The sequence below is a fragment of the Scophthalmus maximus genome, chromosome 19 (assembly GCF_022379125.1).
Source record: "Scophthalmus maximus strain ysfricsl-2021 chromosome 19, ASM2237912v1, whole genome shotgun sequence".
Taxonomy (NCBI): domain Eukaryota; kingdom Metazoa; phylum Chordata; class Actinopteri; order Pleuronectiformes; family Scophthalmidae; genus Scophthalmus; species Scophthalmus maximus.
This window is the reverse complement of record NC_061533.1, coordinates 17,058,304-17,085,000: the sequence shown is the minus strand read 5'-3', so window position 1 is coordinate 17,085,000 and position 26,697 is coordinate 17,058,304. Positions and strand designations below refer to the sequence as shown.

The window sequence follows — 26,697 nt, the reverse complement described above, 5'->3', positions numbered from 1 at the left end:
ATAATATTGTATTTTTGACTTAAAATAAATAAGTAGTAAAGCCATTTTATTTTCACACACGGTTGTAATTTCGGTTCTCATTTTCCTGAGCTTGAGTATTTACTCCTTATCTGGATTTTCCTGATGCAAATCCCACCTATCAACTTGAAAAATGTTGCTGAATACAACACATGTACGATGATATTATGCTGAGCTCATAATTGGGCCTGAATTAAGACTCTTCATTGAGGCCAGCTCCTTGTCTATGAGGTTCAACTGCAATGTAATGTAGTTCTGTAACGGATTTTGATCTATTAGACTTGGCATGTCGGGAGGAGAGAAAGCGGCCTCGGAAAACCTGGTAACAGCCAAATTAAGTAATATAGTTTTTAATCCATCTTTTGGTTCAACCACAATATTTAGTAGATCCACTACGTCTGATCTCATTACCCCGAGGACTATGTGTGTGATGTGTATATAAAGAGAAATGCTGCCATGTCCACTTAGTGTACTGCCAAGGAGTGAACTGCCAATGCACTTGAAATGCAACTCTGGCAGGCAAAAGCTGCTCAAATGGAAATTAAAAGAGGGGGAAAAAGCTAAGAAAAAAAAACAAAAACAAAACTCTGAGGATCTTTTGCAGAAAGTTCTCAGCTGTAACATACACAGAATATACAAAGTGCTCTCTCAATGCTGTAAAAGTGGATAATTGTATTGCTTTCAGAGGAATTTAATTACCTCTAAGGAAAATTCCCTCAAGGCAAAAATCTCTCTTTATATGAACTTTTTCACTGCCGTGAGTGACACAGACCAGCGTGTGCATTATCAAGTCAGCATGCTAATTAAACCAGGCTTAATTCAATAATGACGCTCATTGAAAGTCACTCTCATTATCCGGCTCCGATTGGTCTCCGAATGAGGCCTGGATTTATGGCACGTTACCAGCCTCTTTCAAGGGTTCTTCTATTTCACCTCGCGTGTGGTCCTTGAGGGTGAGAGGCCGACCCAAAGCTAAATGATGTTTACACCGTGGCCCACTGGCTTGTTTTGACTGTCTTTATTAAACTGAACCTGCGCCTCCCGTCTCCGTTGGCCTCGGGTCCAGGAGGTGGAGCGTCTGATCGGCGCTAATCGTCAAATCAGTGTCTCTGCGCTGTTTCGTCAGTGACCAGCATCCAGTCACGCTGCAGCAGCTGCGGGGTGTCTTCAGGGTGATGCCGCAGAAAATGCCCTGCTTTCAAAAATGAAGAAAAACATGGACTTGACATAGTAATACAAATATAATAATAATGAGGGTGAACAGCTTAGCCTGCAGATAAATTCTTATTAAATATCAATCCCTCTTTAGATCCTTCTTTATTCTTGTGAGGATGGTTTGCTGTAGAGGGTTGCAGCTGCATAGAGCTCATTGTCTTGAGTCCAGCATGCCCAGATATTTGGAAGGCAACAGAGGCCAATTCGATCAGCACTTTTCACTCAAATGCATCGCATTCATGTCCTGGAAGGAATGCCAAAGTGGGATGAAGCATTTCCTGTATATGCTTCCCACAAAAAACAACAACAACAAAAAGAAACAGAAGCTCTAAGTGTGTCCAACAGAGCAGTGGGATGAAGGGCGCAAAGACATTGACGCTAAACTTCCAGTGGTAAGCGACTGCACACAGGACATCCTGTTGTGTTTTGGTTTTGAAGCATTCTAGCTGTGGTTAGGGCGGGATGCAGAAGGATGTGTTTTCCCTCTCCGTCCTTCTGCACGAGGGTTGTGATCTGGAGAGCTGAAAGCACTCTGTACGGCTGCGGCACCCCGTGTTGGTGCCGTACACCTCACAATGAGGCCTTCGCAGCTTCCCACCACAGAGATGATTCCTCAGTCAAAATGATCGGTTGACAATGACCCAAAACCAAAAGCAGCTGTTGAAAGGCATTGGACAGACAGTTACAGTTTACAGTTAACAGTAAACACACACAGACACACAGCCTCGCCCGGACCCGAGGCAGCATGCAACAGTGAGGAGGGCCTTCCAGTTAAGAGTCAGGGGGTAAGAGCGGACGTAAATCAGTGAGCAAATGCGATTTGCGACATGCTGTCGTGCCCCTGTGTGGCCCTCAAAGGCTTTGTGTGTTTAGGAAGCAAATTGAGCGAACCACCAAAGTGAGTGGCATGGCGCAGGGAGGAGCTGCTGTGGTTTACTAGACAAGACTCTTTGTAAGGCTTCTACTTTTTTCACACTCCATGACACACCAAGGAAACCTTGAGCTAACCCTGAACAAAGACACTTCCAGAATACAGGGGTTGCCGTATAGCCATACTACTATTTTATTTAAAAAAAAAAAAAAAGGGAATTGAAATGACCACAGGAAAACCCCACAGCATTTCTTAATGTGCTTCTGTAAATCCACGGCACGATTAAAACTTTACTTCGTCAACTGTACATTTGTTTGCATAGATCTCTGCCCACATTTGGGTAGAGGGGAGGGATTTTTCCTCCATTCAGAAAGTCACTTTCAACATATGTCCTGTTAAAGAATTACATTATTCTACAATTTGTACCCCAAAATTTCAAAAATAATAGCTATCAAATTTTCTGTCCTGACCTCTTTACCAGACCTGCAGGCTTGACGGGGTACAGTATCTTTTAGGTTTTTATTCTGTGTCTCGTTATCATACCCTTTTAAAGTTTCAATGGAGACCAGAATTTTATCCAGAAATGAGCCTAAGAGCTCAACACAAGCAGTCAATTCAATCAATTATGGAAAGTGTCAGCCATAATTAGTACAATTAAGCACATATTGTTAAAATATGTAATTATTTGAGCCAATAGAGAGTGGGTTTGGGGCTTGGTTAAGATGATGTTGATGGTTTTATAAGAGGTTCAGGTTTGACACTGTGAAAGAATGGATTTAGATGTATTTATTTTTTATTTGAGATTTAAAGGCACTAGAAAAACCGGAGAATATGAAGTGAAGCGGTGGCATATACAGTATCTGACTTTGTGCCTGACCCTGTTTAACCCCTCTGGTACATGTGAGTGCACTTAACAGCAGAGGCTGATGTCTGCTTCTGTTTGACCTGACTCCTTGTATATGAACCCCCCACCCGCCCCGCCAAGGTTTTTGATCTTCATGTAAATGAATTAGGTGAACTGGTTGAGTGGGATCCTGGAGCCTAACATGTGGCCCTGTTTTTTTGTGACATCGATTAGATGGATTCAATTAGCCTGTCCGATTGTGCCCTGAAAGAGTTAAGTGAATGAGAGACCATCCATGGTCTGGACTAAGTTAACACACTGTCATGCCATGTACCATACATCATATTGTTCATGAAAGCAGATTATACTCAATCTGCCATCTGAGCTGTCACTGATGTCGAGTGAACAAGCCACTTGTGTACAGTAAAGTACTGAATAGAAACAGCGCGGCGCTGACGTTAGGCCTCCTGGTAGCGCTGACGTCAACGATTAAGAAGCTACTCATCTTCTTTGCTTGTAAAGCTCCGTTAACCTTTGTACACTACAGCGATCAAGCGGCGCACTCTGATACTCCTCAGCCGTCACCTGCCTCCGGACACTGCTCCGTCTGTCTGATGGCTGTCCAGGAAGTGCTCTCTCTGCAACCCCTGACCTCTCAAACCGGTTTTCTGAATAAACAGCTAATTGGCTGGGTTTCCTGTTTGGCCTGATGGGAACGCAGACTATTTCTGTCTGTTTACAGAGTTCGTCCCCTCTCTCGTTCTCAGAGTTGTACTCTCCGCATTGTTTATGAAAGAACAATGTCCTCCTCTACAACTGTGGTCTAAACATCAGGCTTGGGGGATTATACGGTAGTGTCCCGCCTCTCCGACTCCCCTGCGTTCCTGGAAATCTGCACCTTTTGTTGTCTGTGGGAGGGTTTTGTTTGGCTCATTTTGTGGACTTTGTTTATTTATGAAAATCATCTTTCAAGTCCCTTTGTACAGGGTAACAGGCTGATTTAAATATTATGTGTGAATGTCTTAACTTGGTGCCACATTAATTCTTTTTTTCCCCATTTGTACATGAACACAACATACAAACAACATCAAAACACAAGAAATGAAAATATCTGAATTAGGAGGAAACTTATTTCCTTTGAAGGTCATATTCTGTTCTTATAGATTTGAGGACATTCTAATGTCCTGCACACGCATAACATACACCGCATTAATGTTTTTTCTGCCATAATAGGCTTATAGTCAAGAAGGAACTATCTGTATCTAAACTGCCTGTGTTGAATTAAATGGTTTGTTTCTATGCCAGATGTGACTTTCTCTTCTCCTATCTGTATTGAATTATTCAGGCAGTTCCGGATCTTCTGTAGCTTTCATCTCAGGCCTGCATCCAGTTATAGAAGAGATATTGTGCCCAAAGTCTAGTGAGAGACCTTAAGGTCCAGGAGTCAATGGTTCAAATACAGGCCACTTACTCCACAAAGGGACTTTAGCATCCACCCTTAAAATGACTTGATTCAATAACTGATTTATTTCAACGATTCTATGTAGATTTTTTAAAATTACATTTTTAAAAATTTAAAAAAAAAAATATTTTATCAATGTTTGAAATTAGGCTGGTATCTAGGGTGACTTAAATTTCCGAGGCTTCGTCTTTGGAAATAATTTAGATTTTCAAATAGTAATTACACCGATACGACAGACTTTGACAGAACAAATTAAAACACAGATTGTTGTGGCCCAACGTCTAACGGAAAACAGTCCGAGAGGCTTTGGTTTCAGTATTACAGTCATTATCAGTGGAGCAGTTCTCGTCTCTTGATTGTGGCCTAAGTTGAAAATATATTTCTCTGGTTTCTAATTTTGGTAAATAAAGTGTCCAGAATAACTGGAGCTGAGGAGGATTTACTGTTCATCTTGGCTTTCCCCTTTGTTTGCCTCTTGAACGGAAAACTTTTCTGTTTTCAAATTGTCCTGATGTTGTGGGTGTCAGTAAAGCTACTGAGGTGAAGAAGTAAGTCAGGCCAGTTTGTCCCTATATACCAAGACTAGATGACTAAATCAGGTCATTAACTGAGTTGGAAGGCGCAGGGCTGAAGGCAGTGTTTTTATTGATGTGGCAGGAAATAGGGGGGCCGACTGCTGCTGCTGCTGAATCTGTAAATCTCACAGACTGTTCACAGTCAGCTCCCATTTTTAAAGGCGCACACACAGCTCCACTCTCTCAATTAAGAACACACTAAATGTCGCAAACAGCCCATTAAGCGACATGTGGTAGGGGCGAGGATGACGTGAAACTGAAGGGCGTGTTAATGATGACAGCCTGTTGCCAGCACTATACCATAAGCTTCTGCCGAGCAGACCTTGGGCAGTTCTGAGGATCCACAGGGCTGGACACACTGGTATAAATATTAAACCCTGTCTCCTGCAAAATGATCTTTATGTGCAACAAATTTGAAATTGCAAATTGGATGCACATGGATACGCATGGGATAAAAAATTCTTTTTCAAAATAAGCAAAAGCACAGTCTTTCCCTAAACTTCCCAAAGTGCATTAGTGGCCTAAACCTAATAACACATGTGATGCACAGTACACAGCCAGGCCACTGGAGTCAACGTTTTGTGCTTTGTGGGCCCAAACATCCAGCCTGGACTACTCCCTAACTTTTGGGCAAGTCCATCACGCTTCCTGAACTGGAAAAAGAAAAAGGGCAGCCGTTTTAATTTCCTCCAAAGGATACCAGGCAATCTATGGGAGAGTTGGTTGGCTCATGACAACTGTCCACATGCACAACAGAGGTTATTCATACATCCAACGATGGAGTTGTTCCTCATTTCGCTAAGAAAAGCCATGCTCAGCATACAGACACGAGAGTAGCATCCACCCTCTCATCGAACTTTGGGCAAGAAAATAAGTTTATATCCCCCCCCCCCAAAAAAAAATCAACTTCTCACCTTTATCTCAAATCTATGCAAAAGTATGTCCTTATACTGACTCGGACAATGGCAAGTCCCTCAGAGGAGAGTGATTACTGTAACTGCCCACTTCCCATGTTCCCCCGTCAGGGAAGGCCGAGTCAGCCTCACATCCAGTGTGCGCTGGGGCCCTTCTGCCCTCTGCTCTGATAAGGAGCCTCTAAGCCAAGTGATTTGCCAGTAGGGAAGGGGCCAATTAACATGGTCTGTGCCGCCATTCGTTTGATGCGGACAGACATCCTTTTGATGTAAAAATGTATGCAAAATGATTATCGAGATTACGGCTTCTCTCCCAATCTTGATGTGCTATTTCGTTTTTTGCCATTAATTGGAACCATTTTCGGCTAATGTTTCTGCTCAGGCTAATCTCTCGTGTGACGGCAGGACTGAGTGGACATTTCGGTTTGGCTCTCGTCCTCCTCTTAAGACCCCCTCGCAGTGTGTTTGGTTAGAACTCAATGTCCCATAGACACTCATTTTGCATATTTGAGTTAAGCGTCATAAAATGTGGTTTAATTTATTCTCAGTGGTATATTTTTAACAATACTGTGCGGTTTTCTTTTTTTTTTTACAGGATACTGAGCCACAACAAAATTCGAGTACTGAGAAATGGATCCTTCTTTGGACTTTACGCTCTGGAGAAGCTGTGAGTTGTCTCTTTCTTTTCATCCTTGATTATTTTTGCACCCTGGTCAATGCTGCTGTGCCATAATCCTTATGTACATTAGATGTATGTGATTCATCTATGTGGAAGCTGTTTATTTAGCATGTCTCAGGACCTATGCGGAGAAACAGACAGTGTATCAGTGAGATCTCAGCAGCACTGCACGCTTCTATCCAGTCGTGGGCTTGTATCCAGTAGGGAGGATGATACAGTACACTCAGACTGGCTATCACAGAGTTATGTTGAAAAGTTCAAATAATTACACATCAGTGCTTCACTATCAGGTAAGCCCCAGGAACCACAGAACAAGATAAGGGAAATGTCTGGGAGGAGGTGAGTGTTGGCAGCTTGGCCTGAGGCTCACAGACAGTCTGGCCCTCCTCAGTAGCATTTTATTCCCTCTGAATGGGGTGTGAGACAGATGATAGACAAGATCATCTTTGGAGCGTTATTACTGCACAACACGGAAAACTGCTGCTGCCTATCAGAGTAGCTCATTTTCAGTCATTCTAGCTGCATGGCTCTGTTCGCCGATTGGTTGATCTGCCACTAACTAATGGCTGGTCCCTCGGGAAATCTGGTTCACACGTCCATGGTCCCCAGACAACCAATCCTAATTTCTTTGATGATCCCCTTTTTCGGGTCCCACCATGAGGCAGAAAAGTGTAGTTCCGTTGTATTTTTGTGTGTTTTATAAAAATGCCTGGACAGTCATTGGATGGTCATGACATTAGGGTAGAGACGTTCAAGTTCCCCAGAGGATGAATTTCTATCAAAATGTGTTTTAACAAATTTGTTGATGTCTTTCGTCTTGTGCCATTGTCAGGCCAAGTTGTCCATTTCTATGGTTGTTGCCTTCAGCAGATGTTGGCATCAGCATGAAAACATTGCCTTTGCATCAGCAGTATCATTGGGAACATGTTTGCATGCTGATATTAACAATTGGCTCAAACCGTGCCGTGTCGAGTCTTGTTATAAGTTTGAGGATTGCTCAGAGACGAAAGCAGCTGAGTGACATTTGATTAGATTCATGCAGCAGGACGGGAGCTAGACAACTATAGCAGCATGCACAAAACACAGTATGATATATGTTTTTGGTCTGACTTTAAAGTCATCACGTTTTAAGACTGCTGTTGCTAGAACCTACCACATCTGGCTCCACGGAAACTCTCTCATGTGAAAACTGCATCTAGTTTGTGTTTCCCACACATTAAATTCCAATGCAAGGTGTGCTGTTTTACCGAGCACCCTAGTAAAGCTTTATAGTGCCCTGGTAGCTAACAACACACATGGAGCAGCCTCAGTTTCCGTAATGTAGTCTGGCAGACATACTAATTTTGTCAGAGGGAGGGATGAGCACGTTGAAGGAATATTAGTTCCACATGCCACTCGGAGCAGCCACCCATCAAGCTGACTGGCTCCTCAAAAATGTTCAAAGAAAGTATGGTAATTTGCACAAAGTTGTAAGCTTATTAGTACCTACTGTACCTACTGGAGGTCACAGCAGATGTGCCGGTAAAGAACAAAAGACACATTTGCCGAAGTTGCTGTTTTTGAATGCCATGGGTGAAGAGTCTGAAGGCCGAGTACTGAGCTCATGCCACGGCTGTCTGTCTTGTAGCGAAAACACTGATAAAAGCTGTTGACAGAAAGACACTCCACTGGCCTTCTTTGACTAATACCACTTGGGAGAACAAGTGAAAATAAAGTAGATAAAGTAAAGTAAGAGTAGATCTGTAGCTTGATGTAAAATGAGCTGATGCTGTTTGTTTTCATAAGTGTGGTCAGGATTCCCTGTAGCGCCATAGGGTCGGTGGGTCGGGTAACCTGAGCTTACCCTCAAACTGGCCTCTTGTACCTGAAGCAGTGATAGAACTAGTTGGGGGCAACAGGGTGGAGCTTTCCTGGAGTCTCATAACTAAACCACCTGGGAGGAAAAAAAAGACAGAGAACAAGCAGACAAACCAACACACACACACACACACACACACACACACACACTCTCTTATGCTCCACAGAGGGAGATGTGAGTGTCTAGTGTAGGGAGAGGACATAACGTAAATCATGCAGGCCTCATTTCACTCCTCTGCCTCCACCTCTGCTGGCTCTCTGACACACAGCAGTGGAGGTCTGTTCCCTCACGCTGACGTCTTCAACCTTTAATTGAGCCCTGCACAGCTTATAATTACATCTGAGCTCATGGGAAAATTGCTGTCTGATGTGAAAAATGCCACATTGAAAAGCACCGTTGCTGTGATGGAAGGGTTTGGAAGGGATGGACTCAGACGGGAGTCTACAGGAAAGGTTTGGAGTCTTCGTCAACGTGATTTTGTCTTGTTCACACTGTGAGCCATCGGTGTTGTCTCTTGTAGTCCGCCCCCGTCGCTCTTCAGGTCGTCTCATTGTTTCCAGTGTGTTGTCTACATGTGCTTGTCATTTGGAGCAGTAGTGAACAGTTACTCATATTGTGGTCAGTGCTGCAATCAAAGGCCAGCCCACTAGGGCTGAGTAAATACACATCAGGGAATTACACTGCATCTCTTCCCCTATGAGACAAGGATAAACACAGTCTGCTCCCCTGAACACACACACACACACACACACACACACACACACACTGACTTCAGTGTGTACTGTAACTCTTGAGTGTGTTTCCTAGTATGGGCACCCTCACTTCTTGTCCAGTCATTTCCATACGGGTCTGGTAACTCTCTCGGCAGACGCACACTCACACCCGTACACCCACAGCAGACATCTATTCAGAGTTGAATGCGGCCTGATCTGCTGTTGTTCGTGGGAGAATACAGCTCCGAGGCAGGCCACCCTCCTCCGGGCCTGGGCCAGACAGTGCAGCAGTCTGCACAGTTAGCCCTTTCATTGGGACAAACCTCCTCAAAGCCACTATTGCCTTCAAAACCTGCCAAACCACCCAAGTGCAGAGGAGCAATTTAGCCTTGTTTGTTTTTGCCCTCTTACTGGACTGCTGTGTTTTTGTAGCTCTTTTGAACAAGGCCTACCATCCAACAGCTACATTTGGATCTTGGAATATCTCGTTTCTTTCCAGCTTTTGGGTGAAACACCAGTTGAATCATACCTTTCTTCTGTGGTGGTGCTTGCCATATGCAAAATGAGTCACATTAGTACACACCATTAGGGCTCGGTACTGTACCCGTGCATCTATTTGAGTACCTCCACCTCTGTGCACACCCTTTCTGATGGGAGCTGACGCTGCCGGCCCCACTAACGAGCCGGGACCTTTATGAGCTGTGGACAGATCCCAGCAGCCTGTCCTGCGCTGATTTGAGGCAAGGTAATGAGAATAATGAGCAAAGAGGGCCGAGGCAGTCTGGCTCTTGTCCAGCTGGGCCCCACTGCACCATGGGACACAGGACAGGCAGGCAGGGCACAAGGGGCCCTCATTACCAGGTCGGTTCACCCTACAGTGAGAGCAGAGAGTGGAGAGGGAGAGCAGAGGGCACCGATAGTGATGGATGAGGGAGCAGCAGGGCGCTTGCAGTGGACAGGTCTGAAAAGCAGGAGTGAGGCCTGTGGTTAAGACTGGTTAGAGGCTCAAGGTGTTGGCAGCATGACAGACTTTGTCAACAAGAGCCTGAAATGACTCCGGCAGTATAATTCTACCTGACATTACTGGAATTCTAGTTTTGTTGCACTGCAGATGTATGCACATACAGAGTGCAAAGGAAATGGCATGCAAGTTTCCTTCCAACTTCCTGTTGACCTAGAACAACTTCATTCAAGAGCAGGAAATAAAGAGTTTCTTGTGATTTATGTCTGTAGAGCAATAAGAATTCAGGGAAGTTTGCATAGAAACCTGTGACCAATAAGTCAAACAAGGCAAGATAATGTGCACATACAGTATTTTTAGAAACATTTCTACATGGTGGAAAATATACACCCTATTATCACATTGTGGTTAAGAATGCCTTGGCCAATATATTACTTTTTGACTTGATAGTATCTGTTGCACAAAAGGGGAGACAGGCCACTCGGTCTTTACCTCAGCCTCTCTGTAACCAGCCTTGAAATCGCCTCTGCCATTCTGAGCGGCTGGGGTTAGGATGTAGTCCAACTTAAACAACTTTACCATCTGACACACGGGAAGTGGAGCCAGGATGGCTAAAGATGGTATGGTGGCTGGAGAGAGAGGGAAAAAGGAGGAAGAAGGAGGGAGAGGGAGGGCGGGAAGGAGGGAAGCACACTCCTGCAGTCTGTCCTATATAAATCTGGAGTTGTTTTCCTAAGTGGGAGATTAACATTATTTCCACACAGGCTAAGCAAATTACCTTGATGAGCGGGAACAAAGCAGAGGTGGGCTGCGCCATAGGATGTAAAAACAGTGGCGAATGTGCTTACATGGCAAGGAGACCCTCTGTCTAGACCAGTCTGGGGGAAGACAAGGTACAGATTGTACCAGCCGGCCACTCTGAAGACAGCTCAGGCCGGCTGTGGAGGTCGCACATGGGAGTCTCATTTCTCCCTCACAGAAAAATGAACATTTGGGTTAGTATGTTTTCCCACACACGCCACCGAATGGCCCCCGGTTAGGCAACTCTCACATGACATCCAGGGGTGGAACGGGTGAGGAAGGGGTTAAGCGTGCTGGAGAGTGGAAACAGAAGGGGGGGGGGGGGGGGGGGGGGGGGGGGCTGCTGGAGTTGATAGACTCCAGATGTGTCTTTCAGATAAACTGAAGGAACGGGTGTGTTTGTATTGCAAGCACAGCTCAGTCATGGCTCTGGGGGTTTACTGAAACAGCGAGCGAGCCCCCTCATAAGCCCATTACCAAATCGTACCCTTTTTACGCCAAAACTCTGTTGCACACTCATTCGACAAACTCAATATGGTTCTATGGCATTTTCCTCCGAAGGAACTTGAGCTTTCTCTGGATTTACTTCCCCCCACTTCCGTTTGTGTTCCTTTTCTGCTTTATTTTTGCATCTCCCCTCTCCCAGCTCACTGGGTCTCTTGCTGGTCCTCCCCCTTCTCGCTCTCTTCGAGCTGTAGTCCACCTACTGGCTGAAAATTCACGAGTCTACGTTTTCATTGATAATTAATGAATGAAAAGTGTTTGCTCACGTTAAAGTCAGCGTCATAAGGTGTCAGCTTTCATTTGTTTATTACGGGCTGAAATGATTCAATGTTGTTTCATACATTTTGTGAGATGATTGAAGGGAAAAACGGAAAGAAATTAGTATTTAGCGATCTACTCTCATTTCAGTCACTTCAATTCTATGTTGCATAGAGACCATGAACTGAAGTTGATTGTTTTTGACTCACTGTGCATGCAAGATCTCATGAAAATCAACAGAGCTTTCAAAGTGGGCATCGCCCCCTTCTTTCAGCTGCTCGAAAAACCAGAGCTAAAGTCAATAACAGTCCATGGTTCCAGAGTTTTCCTTGGCAGAATAATCCACAGCTCCTCTTGCTGCAGACTATAGAAACATATAATCAACTTGGGAAATTTTACCCTAAAAATACAAATCTATATTGCAATTTCAGTACATCCCGCTAACGGCTGTGCAGTTGGATCCACAATTTATGTTGCTGTCAGTTATGAGCAGTAAACCGTGGTGTAATAACAGCAGTGGACGATCAGGTGGTCATTGTCCAGGTCTGAAGGAATCTTAACCCCATGACAAACACATCAATTGTTGTGCGCGAGCCTTAAAATAAAAGGGATACTGTTCCTCAACCCATTTAATTATAGTAATAACCCTGGTCTCCTTTGAAAGGTAATTTTACAACCAAAAGTTCAGATTGAGTGGAGGAGAAATACTGAACAAACATAATAGTCATATACCTTCTGTGTGGAAAACTCTTTGGAGCCATCGCCACACGTCTGAACCAATTCTGTATCAACAGCTGTTGCGGAATCAGACACTTATGGCTTTCAAACAATGTATAATTTATCAAGGTTGTGTGCAGACTGAGTCCAGTGCTGACCAAAACACACCAAAAGTGGTAAACCAAATGGGAGCAGTTGTATTAATATAATAGAGAATGTCTTTTTATGCTCCTTAAGCTTCATCAAAGCAATTGGTTTCCTGGTGACGGCAGACAAAACGTTGATTGAGTATGACCAATCTGAGAGGAACCAGAAAAGAGTAAAGAAAATAATCTGGGGAAGGGGCAGCAAAGCAGGAAATTAGTAGAAAAACAAGAGCTCGGCAGATCCTGGTTTCCTGTTTTGGGGGGAAGGCAGGAGTACGTTTGGGGCCTGTGTTACAGAGCCCCCATTGTGAGCAAGTGTGTTGAGGAGTAGGGAGGTGGGGTCTGCGGGGCCATACACAGGGACAATTTTTCTCAGTACAGAATCCCCTGACCCACCTTCCCCTCCCTATAGAGGAAAGCTCGCTAGTAAAAAAAAAAGGAGAAAAAGGAAACTGTAAAAATAAACGAGCAAGGGCCTTTACTAGAGACGCCAACCAGACAGGAAATGACACGCGGCACAAAAATCTCCACTGACCTCTGCCAGGAGCCAAGGTGCTAGTTTACCCCCCTTGTTTTTTCCAACATAACTTAAATCCATAGAGTTATATATTTAGTTTTGTCCGCAGGCAGATGCTATATTGGTCTGTAATAAAAGATACATTGAATTAAAGTGTAGAAATTGTCCCTGTAATGCCCCATCATTCCATAAAAATGAAGGAAAAAAAATCCAAAACGGGAAATTCTTGATTCCAGTCTGGTGATAATGAGTGGCCATTCCCTGGCTTCAGTCATTTTCCCAGGTCCCCCCGGGGCCGGGGCCTAAACAATGTCAGTGGAGCACTCCAGTCACTGCCGCTGTGCTTCTGATAATGGAGCACTCCATGTCTGGAGCGCTTTACAGAACATGTCTTCATTATTACCCTCTCGTTGCCCTACAAGCACGTCGCTCCTCTCCAGCCTGCATGGGGCCCAGGTGCTCATCCCTTATACCCACAGAGAAATGACTCTTCAGAATGGCAGAGGACCGGCCCCCATTGATCGGGAGGAGTTTGTGGACAACAAAAAAAAGACATTCTTAATGGCAGCGGCTGGTGTTAGGCCCAGTGGCAGCAGACAACGGCCTCTTTTGGGCTGGGGAGTGAGCTTGAGTCTGTCTTAACCCAATCACACAGGCCACATGTGGTGAAGGGGATAAAGCAATGCACTCCCAAGGTTACAAAGCATAACTCAAAGAGGTCATAATGATTCTGTCTCCACCAATCGTGTGGGGTTTTATTTTAAAGAACTACATGCTACCATAGTGTAAGATAATGAAATAGTAATAGCGACAAGTTGCAACTTCTAATGTTTCAACAAAGATATTTTCCCAGCGAGTGTGAGGCTTTGAAGTATCTATTATCTCTGCTATTATCCTCTCGCTTGGTGACAGCTGTTGTCATCATCAGTGTCAAGGCCACTGAGCTGTGAAGCTGTGCTCCAGAGGGCAAGCGGACAAGTCATCGCCTGAGTATGAGGCCTGCTGGTGCTGCAGTTTGCACTGCACTGTACGTTCGAGATAAAGGTGGAAATAAATCTGAGAGTGTGGACGAGTGGCGAGGGGCTGCAGCTGAGATTAAGCCTGGATTACGTTGGTGAAGGAGAGCTGACATTTGGGCTGCGGTAGGGCTAAGCACTTGGCCGGGGCTTCAAATGCTGCAGACTCTGGTGAGCTCCTTCAAATTCCACAGCTTGGTGATAAGAGAGTGTATCAGAAGTAGTGGACTGTTGACGCACACACGCACACACGTGCACACACACGTGCACACACACACACGCACACACACACAGCTCTGTGCCCTTTCAAGGCTGGTTGGAAATGCAAGGTTTTTGGGGTGTATTGTTAGTCTCAGGTTAGTTTTATGGTCCAAGTGTGTATGTTTGTGTGTGTGTGTGTGTGCGCGCACGTGTATGTGTTGTGTATGATCAGTCATTCATATAACAGTGCATGTGTGTCTATTCGAACTTTTGAACTGATTAGATATAAAGATCTTCTCTTTTAGGTATGATAATGTTTTTTCAATGAAAGTGAGACCACTTTTCAAAAAGAGACTTGAGCTCATGAGAAGACGAAACAACATCATGGATACAATCGGAAAAAAAAAAACCTAAACAATTAAATTATTCTACTGTTTACATTCCCAAACTTTTGTTTCTTTCTTTTCAGGTCTCTTACAAAAATATGTTTTAAAAGCTTTTGAACAGCCAGTGGGTTGAAACATTTCAGGTTTAGTTTTCTTTGTAATTAAATTTCTATGTAGAAGTATCACAAGAAAGTCTCCCTAAATTCAGTATTTGGATACATGAGAAGTATTTAGAGTTCGTCAGTCTTGATATCTGTTTCCAGGAGCATTAAGAGTCAGGGCAGACGTAAAATAGTATTAAAGTTATCATAAGTTATCATAGCTTTCAATATGAGATACTTTTGTAATTTTATGTGTACCAGCATAGTTTTTTATGTTTTGAACATTTTTAGAGTGAAATGAGCAGTTTGGGGACAAGATATCTCTGTAAAGCACAGACATGACGAGAGAAACAGGCTTTTTTCCAATACAAGGAGCACAAGGAATAATTTTTACTTTCTGATTGAGAGACATGATGTTTGAGAGTAAAAAACGCAAACCAGTGACCTAATCAGGATATTTACACGCGCTCTTGTAGACTGGTAGTCGTTGTAATCCACGTGAATTGTGAAAGCGAGTTACAGTGTGTGTACTTGGAGGTCAGCGTTACACAGCAAATGCATGCTTGAATGTGTGTGTGAAAGGAACAGACCAGGACGGAGAGACGGTCATCACAGAGAGGAAATAGTGGGGCAGCGCCTCGTCTTTCATTGCTGCACTAATGAGCCCCGGGACACAGACTGGAAACAGGAATATTGTTCTCCCCCCACCCGCCCTGGCCAACAACTGCTATACAGCGTCCATCACACAGAAATACATGCACGTCCATAGCGTGACACATTTTCAGGGCTCTGATTCTCTGTCACACACGCATACACTATACTCTCTTTTATTTTTTATTTATTCATCTTGGCTACCTTCTAGGTCACAATAATAGAGGTGGAAAAATCTCAAAAAGTCATTCTTTCTGACAAACATGTGGCATGCGCCCCAAAGTGCTGAGCTGGGCTGTCCAAGGCTGTCTGCTTTGACACAAACACAACAGACCTCAGCCTTCTGGTCCGAGGCCAGATAGATTTTGCTCCATCATTATAACCTGCCTCATGTCTATAATCCAGATATGAGCGATGGCTCGGCGAGAGCCGGGACCAACGGCAAAACCCCTGATCTCTGACTCTACCCCAGCCATACCGCATGGCCTTATTATTTTTTTTACTGGAAGCCACTTTCTAAAACAATTTTTTCTGCCCTACTTTGATCAAAATAACTCATCTCTTGGAAAGAGGACAAGAAAATGGTTAAGAGACGCCTGAGGTTGTATACATGGTGTGAGGCAGTGTGGTCGAGAACTGCGATGACAGATAATCTGTGTGGAGAGAAAAAAGGACCAGAAAGTCCCCTGAGGTCTTGCCTACCGCAGTGGCATCTCGGTGAAGGAGTGAAATTAGACGAAAATGCAGCCGCTGCACGGACGCTAGTGCACTCCTGAAACAAAATCCTCTCCTGCCACTGGTCCAATGGGAGCAGGCATTTTTCATGTCGTAGAAACACGACATTCCAGCACATGCACACTGACCATGTCCTGCCTATAGCCAATCCGTCTCCTGACCTGCTTTGACCTCACTATTCCCAGCTGGCCAATAAAACAAACTTTTTGGATTCACAATCGTTCTCGGGTTAGCTGATGGAGAGGGGGTTATCTGGCCAAATGGTTTAAAACTTGGACAGGAGGGGGAGAGATTTGCAGCAGATAGAATGAATGGAATTAGATCTTCAAAGGGTATTATTGGTATTTACGGTTTGCATTGGCCAAGTTTATAGTTGAAAGTGAACCAAGCAGTGGGAAGTCAGGGCCGATTGCACGAGTCACAAGATTCATTCCGCCCTTATGTATGTCCATTAAGTATGAAGCAATAGCCAGCAGCCAGCTTGCTTAGTTTAGCTGAATGAAGCAGAGGGAAATGTATAACAGACATGAGAATAGTATCAATATTCTCATCTATCTCTTGACCAGCGAGCAAATAAGCCTGTTCCTCAACATGTAGAACTATTCCTTGACGACGTGTCTACTTCAACCCTGCATGCATTCTCTCATTGACCGGCATTCTCTCTCTCTCTCTGTCTCTCTCTCTCTCTCTCCAGGGACCTAAAGCACAACTTGATCAGCACCATCATGCCTGGAGCCTTCCAGGGCCTGTCCGAGCTTCGGAAACTGTAAGTAGACATTAACATGACTCACATTCCACTTGGTTTTGGAGAAGCATACATACTAACGGAGGTCATACACACAGGCCTGGAAATTTCTGAAATCAGTTGTTTGCTATTTATGCAGATGATGAGTCTCTTCACTAAATATACAGTAGTTAGAAGAGAGAAATGTACACGGTTTTTGCAGCTCATGACAGATGTCACATGTTATATTGGGCCTCCTGTTGTTAGTGTGACCATAAAGGCCTCCTTCACTTAAGCTTTCCTGCTGATTTTTTTTTTTTCACTGGATGTGACAGGGCGACTGTTCGCAGCCCGCTCGCCGACTCGCTCTCTGTGTTTTTCGGACGCCGAGGTCTGGTTGTGGCTCTGGGTCGGAGCTGGTTGTCTGTGCTGCACCGCGTGACTTCCCTTCCCTCCTCCCACTACTTGTGTTTTCCCTGCAAAGTCTGGGGTTTCTCAAAACAAACAGGGGGAGATAAACACATGCTCTGGACAGCTCTCTGCTGGGTAGTGTCAGAGGGGCAACAGAGCAGATCCCTCTCTGACTGTGGCTATACATCACACTCAGGGGTGGACGGCAGAACAGGGGCCCTGCTTTTACCCCAAGGTGATAAACTTTTCCTGGGGTCCCATAGAGATGAGATAAGGGAAAGTGGTGGGGACTGCTGGCTTGCTTTTCTAACTTACGTTAACTTCCTAATAAAAGAGCAGGCTGCTCTTATAAAGGTACTGGAACCAAAGAAAATCCTTAATCATAATCATTTCACTATAAACAAGACCAGGAGTGAGGTCCTACTCAGTTTTACATGGGCAGTGAAAGAGTGAAGATATCACAATCTATGTGGCTGAGTGGCTGAGACAGGTCCTCCTCATTTGAAAATAACCAACACATTCCTTTGTCCTCTCACACTTTTAGCGACCTATCCAACAACCGCATTGGCTGCCTGACTGCCGACATGTTCCAGGGACTGACCAATCTCACCAAACTGTAAGAGACAGATGAGTTGATTTCAGGAAGATAATGGACTCTCTATGTTATGGGGAAGCTGTTGAGTTAACTGGCCCTCATCTAATCTGTGTTCTGCCAGGAACCTCTCTGGCAACATCATATCAACCATGGATCCAGGAGTGTTTCAGGAGCTGCCGTCGCTCAAGCTAGTGTGAGTTTGACGCCGTCTAAAAATTCACACTCGCAGCATTTTTGAATAGAAAAACAAATATTCTAGATAAATATAAAATTTAATCCAGTTAATATTTATTTTGCCTAGGGTTCGCTAACTGTGTTAAATCCCTTCAAGCCTGTAATAGGCAAGACATGTAGGCTATTATAAATCAGTAGATGAGCTTGACAATAAACATTTTAAATCTGAACATTCTTTTGGTTATTTTATATATAATATACAGCCAGTCCTTGCATATGATGGTAAATTAATTCAGTCAAAATATAAAATCTGTGATATATACGTCATATATTGTCGGGGTGGCGGTAATTTTCACTTGGGGTGTCATTTAACACATATGCACCATGCCTGAAAGTTTTTCATTTTTCATATAAATGTCTGATATGAACAAAACATCCGATAAGAAGCAACTAGATAAGACTGTATCTGACTTCTCTCTGCAGAAACTTCAACTCAGACCATCTGTCATGTGACTGTGGGTTGCGTTGGGTCCCAGGCTTCTTTCGCAGCAGTTCAGCCAGGTTGGGGGACGAAACCCTGTGTGCCTACCCCAGGAGCCTGCGCGGAAAGCCACTGCGTGGACTTCGGGAAAGCCAGCTGAGCTGTGGTGAGAGCCTGGCTGGAATGAGGCATATGAATGAGGCACATGAATGAGGCGGTTCACTGCATTGTTTCGTGAAGTATTAGCGTGTGAATGACAATGACAGTACAGTAATAGCAGCACTCAAGATCATCTCAGTAATTTCAAGAACTAGTAGACGAAAAGGCTTGAAAGGAGATCTATCCCAGTAGATCAGCAGGGACATATTTCTAAAAGCGTCTGTGAGCCGTGTTGACAACTAATCCTGTGGGCTGCATTCATGAATTGCTGCAGTCTGCATCCAATCTGCCGTTGCACAGCAGACTCCTAATAACTTCTGTGGAAACATTTAGCCGAAGTCTGGTAATGAGAGCGCAGCAGAAATACTTAAGTGCGATGTGTAACGGTCAAATCTGTGACTTTTCCCGCCGTGGTGCTCAGACGGTCCTCTGGAGCTGCACACCCTGTCGTTGCTGCCGTCCCAGCGTCAGGTGGTCTTCAAAGGTGACCGGCTGCCCTTCCACTGCACTGCTGCCTTGGTGGACAAGATCACCACCTTGCACTGGCGTCAAAACGGTCAGCTGGTGACCTCTGACCCAGAGATGGGTGTCCAGCTGGAGAATAGTGTGCTGCATGACTGCACCTTCATCACCAGGTGTGTTGACTAGAGCTAAACGGTCCCCATGCATGCTCTGTTTTCCCCTTGTGTCCCCGAATGATGCTGTCTTTCAGCCAAAATTCAAACAAAGGATGAATGAGTGAATAAATAGTTTTACTAGTTAAAACACACCTTTAAGGTGGTAATGTTTTATAATGAGCTGTCTTTATCATCTTTATCTAGTGAGCTAATTCTATTCAACGTACATGTGGAGGCCAGTGGAGAGTGGGAGTGTGTGGTGTCTACTGGGCGGGGCAATACATCTCGCAGTGTTGAAATAGTGGTGCTGGAGAACAGTGCCTCCTTCTGTCCAGAGGATAAGGTTGTCAACAACCGCGGGGAGTTCAGGTTAGTTACGGCTGCACTATTTATCATCACATACCTAAAGGATTCAGTGCACTCATTACTCTTTGGTTTCAATCCCCAGGTGGCCAAGAACGCTGGCCGGCATCACCTCCCATCAATACTGCCTGCAGCTGCGTTACCCTTCCCTAACTGTGGAGGGGGGTATGGAGCAGAAAAAGGCCTCTCGTTACTGTGATCGTTCTGGAAAGTGGGAGGATGGCGACTACTCAAACTGTCACTACACCAATGGCATCACCCGTGTCCTGCACACCTTCATTTTGGTCAGTACTGCCGTCAGCGCGAGGTTCACCACAGTCCTTGTTTCACGTGTGCCGAACACAATGTAAATTTAGTTTCATGACTTCAGTTGCACTTTCATGTGCTTACGCTTGCTTCACAGAGGCCCATCAATGCATCCAATGCCGTCACCGTGGCGCATCAGGTTCGCACATACACCCTGGAGGCTGCAGGCTTCTCCGACTCAGTAGATGTGTTGTATGTGGCACAAATGATGGAGAAGTTCATGGAATACGTCAGACATCTGCGCGAGGTGAGTAGGATTTAATCGCATATCTACATTGGCTGCGTAAAGATATGTGTGTGTGTGTGTGTGTGTGTGTGTGTGTGTGTCATGTTTTAAGTTCTGATGTCCCTTTACTGTGAAATCTCTATGTGTGTGTGTGTGTGTGTGTGTGTGTGTGTGTGTGTGTGTGTGTGTGTGTGTGTGTGTGTGTGTGTGTGTGTTTGTGCTAGTTGTCAGAGGTGCTGGTTGAGATGGGCAGTAACCTGATGCAGGTGGATGACCAGATCCTGGCTCTTGCCCAGAGAGAGAAGAGAGCCTGCAGCTCCATAGTCTACTCTCTGGAAACACTGGCTTGGCCTCAGCTACACAGTCACGCTCAGGACTTCTCCATGGTAACCACAATCAACTCTGATGTTTATCTACAAAAAGCAGAACTTGTGCAACATGGAAATGCATGTACAGCATGGTGTGTGCAATTTATGACATTTGGGAGTTTTAAGTGTAACTGTGAGTTTTGTATGTTCTTTTTGTCACAATGATTTTGTCTGTGTAGCGCAAGTAAACAATGAACTGTACAAAAAAATGCAAGCAAAATGTAAATTCTATCCATTCTATCACTCCATTAGATTTCAGACACCTTATCTGGATGTCTGAAATGAACAAATGATCGTATATGTAAATAGAACTTGGCATTTACGTTTGACTTTGATATGTACAGGTGTCTAGGAACATTGTGATGGAGGCTCACCTCATCCGTCCTGCCCACTTCACTGGCATAACATGCACTGCGTATCAGCGACGTGAGGTCTCAGCAGGCAGCCTGGGAATGGAAATGGCAGAGTCTGGCCATGAACAACAGCTTCGTTTTCGCTGCAGCACTGGCTCCCATAACACCTCCCTCAACAATTTTCTCCTGAAGGTGAGGCATGAGCACCCCCCCCCCCCCCCCCCCCCCCCCCCCCGCTCCTTGTTGCTTTTGTTACGATACACGGTGCCTGTCTTACCCTGTTGTATCTGCAGTCACCGTTACCAAGGTTTAATGGTGGATTTCGACTTAAGATACATGGTGTTTTCTTCTCCAGAATTCAATAGCCCTGGCGTCTGTGACCCTCCCAGCTACTTTACTTCCTCCTGATGCCACGGCAGACTGTAAGCTGCAGTTTGTGGCCTTCCGAACTGGCAGCTTTTTTCCCCTATCTGGGAACTCAAGCAACACTGGGGAACACTCCCGCAGACGGAGTGTCAACACGCCTGTCGTCTTTGTAGGCCTAGGTAAGGAGACTTCCGAGCCTAAAATACCAAATATTAGAAATATATTTCTGGTCCTCACCACAATCCGTGGGGTACAGCAAATACCAACCATTTAGTTTTGATTTTCAACACTTTTAATCCAGGAAAAATCTATTGTAGAAGAAGCGAGGAGAAACTTTTTCTATCCAAAAGTGGTATATTTTTTTACAGATTTTCTACTGGTACTCACAACAATAAGTATAAAACTCACATTGTAAAAAGTTGAGGGGATTTAATTTATCTTAGCTACTTCACCTAAATTCTTTGTGCACTCACTTTTCCTTGACCTTGACGCTGAAGACTTGAGTATGCTGTTAATTTAGCTCTTTCCACCTACATATAAAGAGCACTTTGAATCCATGTCTCTGGGGGATGTTGAGAGTGATTTTGGAAATTGTAGAAACCCATAAAGCAATATAAAAGGATTAGAGTCCGAGTGAGAGAAGGTAGAATGTACCAGGTATCACAAATGGATTTACCGAGCAATATTAGGGTATCCATGGCTGATTATTCATTTAAATGCACTAAGTCATCTGTACAGTTTTGTATTGGTGACATACAAATTTTTCTGCGACAGATGGTTGCAGCATGTGGAACCACTCTGAGCCTATCTGGGTGTCACTGCGCCACTTGTCCCTTGGTACTGATGCTGTGGCAGCCCAGTGGAGTCTGAAGGGACTGGAGAAGCAGGGAGCCTGGAGCCAGGAGGGCTGTCAGCTGGTCCACAGTGACAGCAGCACCTCCACGATGCGCTGCTCTGTGCTTAGCAACTACGCGGTGCTGCAGGTAGAACAGACTCAAGTTTTTCATTAATCATCCAGCCAGTTATCACAAATGAATGAGTCTTTTGTTTGACCTGCATGTGATTTTGTTCTCTAGGAGGTGCCTGACTTCCCGAATTCCACACCCATCTCTGTCATCGTGCTCCACCCTGTGGTCTATGCCTGCACTGCAGTGCTCCTCCTCTGCCTCTTCACCATCATCATCACACACATACTACATCACAGGTACTGCAATGTATGAGCATTTCGGAAAATCTCGCTGCCATTTGTTATTTGCTTTATCTCTTTATTTTAATCTGTGCCCCTACAGCACTATTCACATATCAAGAAAAAGCTGGCACACATTACTGAATACCTGCTTCCACATCGCCATGACAACAGCCATCTATGCAGGAGGCATACGCTTGACCAGCTACCCAGTGGTTTGTCAAGCGGTAAGTCCCGAATTTACACAGACCCCTCATTTATAATAATGGCATGTACAACGAGCTTGATTTCTGATCAAACTGTAATAAACGACAGGTGGGCATTGCCCTGCACTACTCGTCGCTGTCGACCCTGCTGTGGATTGGAGTCAGTGCCAGGGTCATCTACAAAGAGGCTGTGTGGAGATTGCCGAGGCAGCTAGAGGGAGAGTCTCCTGCTCCACCAACTCAGCGACCTATGCTCAGGTCAGGGAATGAGCCAGAGCTCACCTTCACGCACTTCCTGTACGATGAGATTATTGTTTGCTGTCCATACGGTCTACGCTTTTGACGGATGCAGGAGTTCTTGCTCATGGTCACCCAAACTGTGCACCATCATAAAAGGCGGTCATTGTGCCTAACAACCAAAGTCCCTCTGTTTTGAATGAACCTTTGGAGGGACATAATAGAATATTGCTGTAAGGCACAGAAAAGCCATAAGCATAGATCAACTCCGGGGAGGGGAGGAATGTATGAAAGCAACATAACAGAAACCAAGGGGGTCACCATAAATCTAAGCAGGGTGATTCATGGGGTGCACTGTCTTTCTAAATATTCCCTTCTATTTCTCCCCCTCACCACCACCCACCCCTGTGATCCTGACGCTGTGATCCTATACCGTGCCCCTGACCTCACTGGCCCCCCCAGCCATCCCTTTGTTGCCCACCCGGTCACATGGGATCGGGGTGAAATAAATCACAGCCGTCTTGGGCCTGTACTGACCCTTGTAACACTCTGCCCACTAAGAGGGTGAAGGATCACACAGCTCTGTTCACATCATAGACAGTCAGAGACATAAAGCACTGAGAAGGAAAATTACATGCACACTTTAAAAACACTGTGGCAGCCAAAGGTCATACAGCATCCTGTGGCACAAACAAGAACAGCTCTTTATTTCTGAACCTGCAGCTGGGAATTCGTGTTTGATATGTTTTTTTCCTCTGTTATTTAAGGTTCTATTTGATAGCTGGTGGAGTCCCTCTTATCATCTGTGGGATCACTGCCGCTGTCAATGTCAACAACTACGGAGACAACAGCCCTTAGTACGTACTTCTGTCTTTATCCTTGAACAATTTTTCTCTTGACTTTGTGTTTCAATGGTGCTGAAGAGAATAATTCTCTTTGACATGTTTAATACACAGAGATGTCCTTGTTTTGGACTGACCCTCATGACATCTTTTCTGCCTCTTGCAGCTGCTGGCTGGTGTGGCGCCCCAGTCTAGGGTCTTTCTTTGTCCCTGCTGGCCTGGCGGTGTTGGTGACCTGGATCTATTTCCTGTTCACTGTGTTTCGCCTGAGGCACCGAGTGGCCAAAGAATGCACAGGAACCACCCTGTCCTCTCCTGTGACTGAGAGCCAGCCCGCACTGGCAGGAAGCACCAGCCTGCTCTCCACAGACTCAGTGGTGGGACCTATGAACCCTGTTGTGGCTCCAGAGGACCAGTACTCGCTGAAGACGCGGTTCTTAGTGCTGGTGGCCACTCACTTTCTGTATGTGGCTCTGTGGTGTTGTGGAGCCATGGCAATGTGGCTGACAGAACACACAAGCTTGTTGTTCAGCTGTCTCTACGGAATGGCTGCCACAATTTTGGGGATTTTCCTGGTGGTGCACCACTGCTTCAGACGCATGGATGTGCAGGCGTCATGGCTGGCGTGTTGTCCAGGCTACCGCCGTTCCCATCCCATGTCGACTTACACACACACTTGCACTACTGGAAGTGGAGTGCAGACTTCTGAGCAGGGATCCCAACTTTTCATCAACTGCCGTCCACCCGCTGATTCTCATAACTCCTCATCAGCTCGGTCATCATCCACGCCAAGTGGGATCAGCAGCGTGGGCCCCGGGCCCTGCAAGCTCACCAACCTGTTGCAGGTGGCACAAGACAACCCAAACAATCAATCAGCTCCATGTGCCCCTGCAGGCAACAACACTAGCACCAGTACTGACAACATCACCAAGCCAACAAACAATACTATGCCCACCAATAACTCTGTTGCCCCAGTGCATCCCCAAAGAAGGAAAGTAAGTAGCAGAACTAAACAAGGGAGCAGTCAGTATCACCATCGGAGTGAGGGGAGAGGTCACTATCGCCTCAAAGCTCTGAGGACTGCTGCAGGTGGGGGCAGCCTCGGAGCTTTAGGGCCCACGGGTTTAGAGCACCTCAATTCATCACATGGGGTTTACAAACAGGCCACGAGTGAGAATGGCAGCATTCACCACAGCCTCTCAGAGAACCAGGCCAGCCCACTGACAAATGGGAAGCGGGTGGGAGAGTCAGTGGCCACCAGTCCCTCAGAGGGGAGCGATGGGGGCAGCAGTGGGAGCCGCAAACCATTCCCCCTGCTGCCTTCTATGGCCAGCAGAGTGGCCATGCACGGTGCTCAGAGGCGATGTGCCAGCAGAGACAATTTGAAACTGGCTGCTGCTGCCGAGCGAGAAACTAAACGCTGCTCCTACCCTTTGAACAGTGCCACGACCACTGTGCCAGGGGCTGCTGCCCCGAATGGCAACTTGAAAAACTCAGTGCTGGAGCTGGAGCAGGATATGAGTGGCACGGATCAGTCCCTGAGCTCCGTTGGAATGAAGAGTGGTTTGTGGAAAAGTGAAACCACCGTGTAACCTATACTTATGTGTGAACTTCTATGCATGACCTTAATGAACTCTTAAATGATTGGGTTATGTTTTAACGGTCTCCTGATTATAATAATTATGTAATTTAAGATATTAAATCATGAAGGCATCCAGGACCCTGCACTGGTACTCTTGCCTCTGAAGCATTATAAGAATTTTATTTGAAATGGGGAAAAAAAAATAATGACGCTGTTTTTTTATTGTCATTTTCAAACATAAGATACTTATTTTATTCATTTCACAAAAAAATTTACATGATATCTCTGAAATTGGCATATGATGTTGATTTTAGATGTCAAATGAAGGCTTTGTTGTTTTTCTATGCATATCAACTATAGCATGAAATGGAATGCAAGAAGATCAATTTCCAAAGTACAGCTATATGCATTTAATCTGTGGGCAGCCCTTCATCCTTATGTTTGCTTCAATTAATTGTTTGCATTTCCTCATGTATGCACTTGTATGTTCTGTATGTGTGTGTGTGTGTGTGTGTGTGTGTGTGTGTGTGTGTGTGTGTGTGTGTGTGTGTGTGTGTGTATTCATACATTAGAATAATTGTATGAGTGTGGCTGTACAGAATCTTCATGTGAATAAAAAAAATTGTGAGACTTTTTAATATACGAAGATTTTTCTCTCATCAGCACTTGCAGGCCTCCCCTTATCTAATACATTCAGAAAGATTAAGGGGGGGAGGTGGGGTGTGAGTGACTGCCCCCTCCTGGATGACAATGAAACTTTTCAGTCACAGTCAGGGTTTAGAAATGTGTACTTTCAGTCAAATTTCACAATGACAGACTTTTCCAACCCATGCTGACTTGATGGTAAATTTTCTCATTATTAAAATTCTCTTCAAGGATTATCCTCAGAATACTTCACGTTTCAGGCGCCTGACCAAAACACATCACTCAATATATACATTCACTCATAATATTGCCTTTTTTGGTCCGTTTGACACACTTGCAATGCAGGAAATTACATTATCAGGAAATGGTGTTTCTACTATGCAACTCATTGTCACTGCTTTTTTCAATTGTTCTTCGAGGGGAAGTCTTTTTTTGCACTTACAGTTGTGTATTCTGCATGCAGTATGACCTTTATTAGTAAGCCAAAACCAGAAGATATTCGAGATATAAAACGTGATCATTATCATCTATTATATTGAAACCTCTCATGGATAACCAATACAAACATTAAGATATAGCCTTGTTTTGGATCACAGGATTCACTAATGTCATTGTGTTCAAGTATGTCATACATCTGGTACTGTCAGCTGTGCATACTGTCTTTCATGGCCATGGCTGAGTTATCCACGGGTGTAATCTTGACCTAACCTCTG

General features: G+C 44.9%; 1 protein-coding gene across 1 annotated transcript in view; it reads left to right on the top strand.

Moving 5' to 3' along the window:
- adgra2 (adhesion G protein-coupled receptor A2) overlaps positions 1-25,977 on the top strand; it is a 37,276-nt gene extending 11,299 nt beyond the window's left edge. The window contains exons 2-19 of the mRNA XM_035639047.2: positions 6,495-6,566; positions 16,838-16,909; positions 17,823-17,894; positions 17,995-18,066; positions 18,531-18,694; positions 19,109-19,322; positions 19,509-19,673; positions 19,753-19,951; positions 20,071-20,220; positions 20,424-20,585; positions 20,912-21,112; positions 21,276-21,465; positions 22,061-22,269; positions 22,363-22,490; positions 22,576-22,699; positions 22,788-22,936; positions 23,683-23,772; positions 23,924-25,977. Of these exons, the coding sequence (XP_035494940.1) occupies positions 6,495-6,566; positions 16,838-16,909; positions 17,823-17,894; positions 17,995-18,066; positions 18,531-18,694; positions 19,109-19,322; positions 19,509-19,673; positions 19,753-19,951; positions 20,071-20,220; positions 20,424-20,585; positions 20,912-21,112; positions 21,276-21,465; positions 22,061-22,269; positions 22,363-22,490; positions 22,576-22,699; positions 22,788-22,936; positions 23,683-23,772; positions 23,924-25,349 (3,859 nt within the window). The 3' untranslated portion in view covers positions 25,350-25,977. The remainder of the gene's footprint in view (positions 1-6,494; positions 6,567-16,837; positions 16,910-17,822; positions 17,895-17,994; positions 18,067-18,530; positions 18,695-19,108; positions 19,323-19,508; positions 19,674-19,752; positions 19,952-20,070; positions 20,221-20,423; positions 20,586-20,911; positions 21,113-21,275; positions 21,466-22,060; positions 22,270-22,362; positions 22,491-22,575; positions 22,700-22,787; positions 22,937-23,682; positions 23,773-23,923) is intronic.
- The last annotated feature ends 720 nt before the right edge of the window (positions 25,978-26,697 follow it).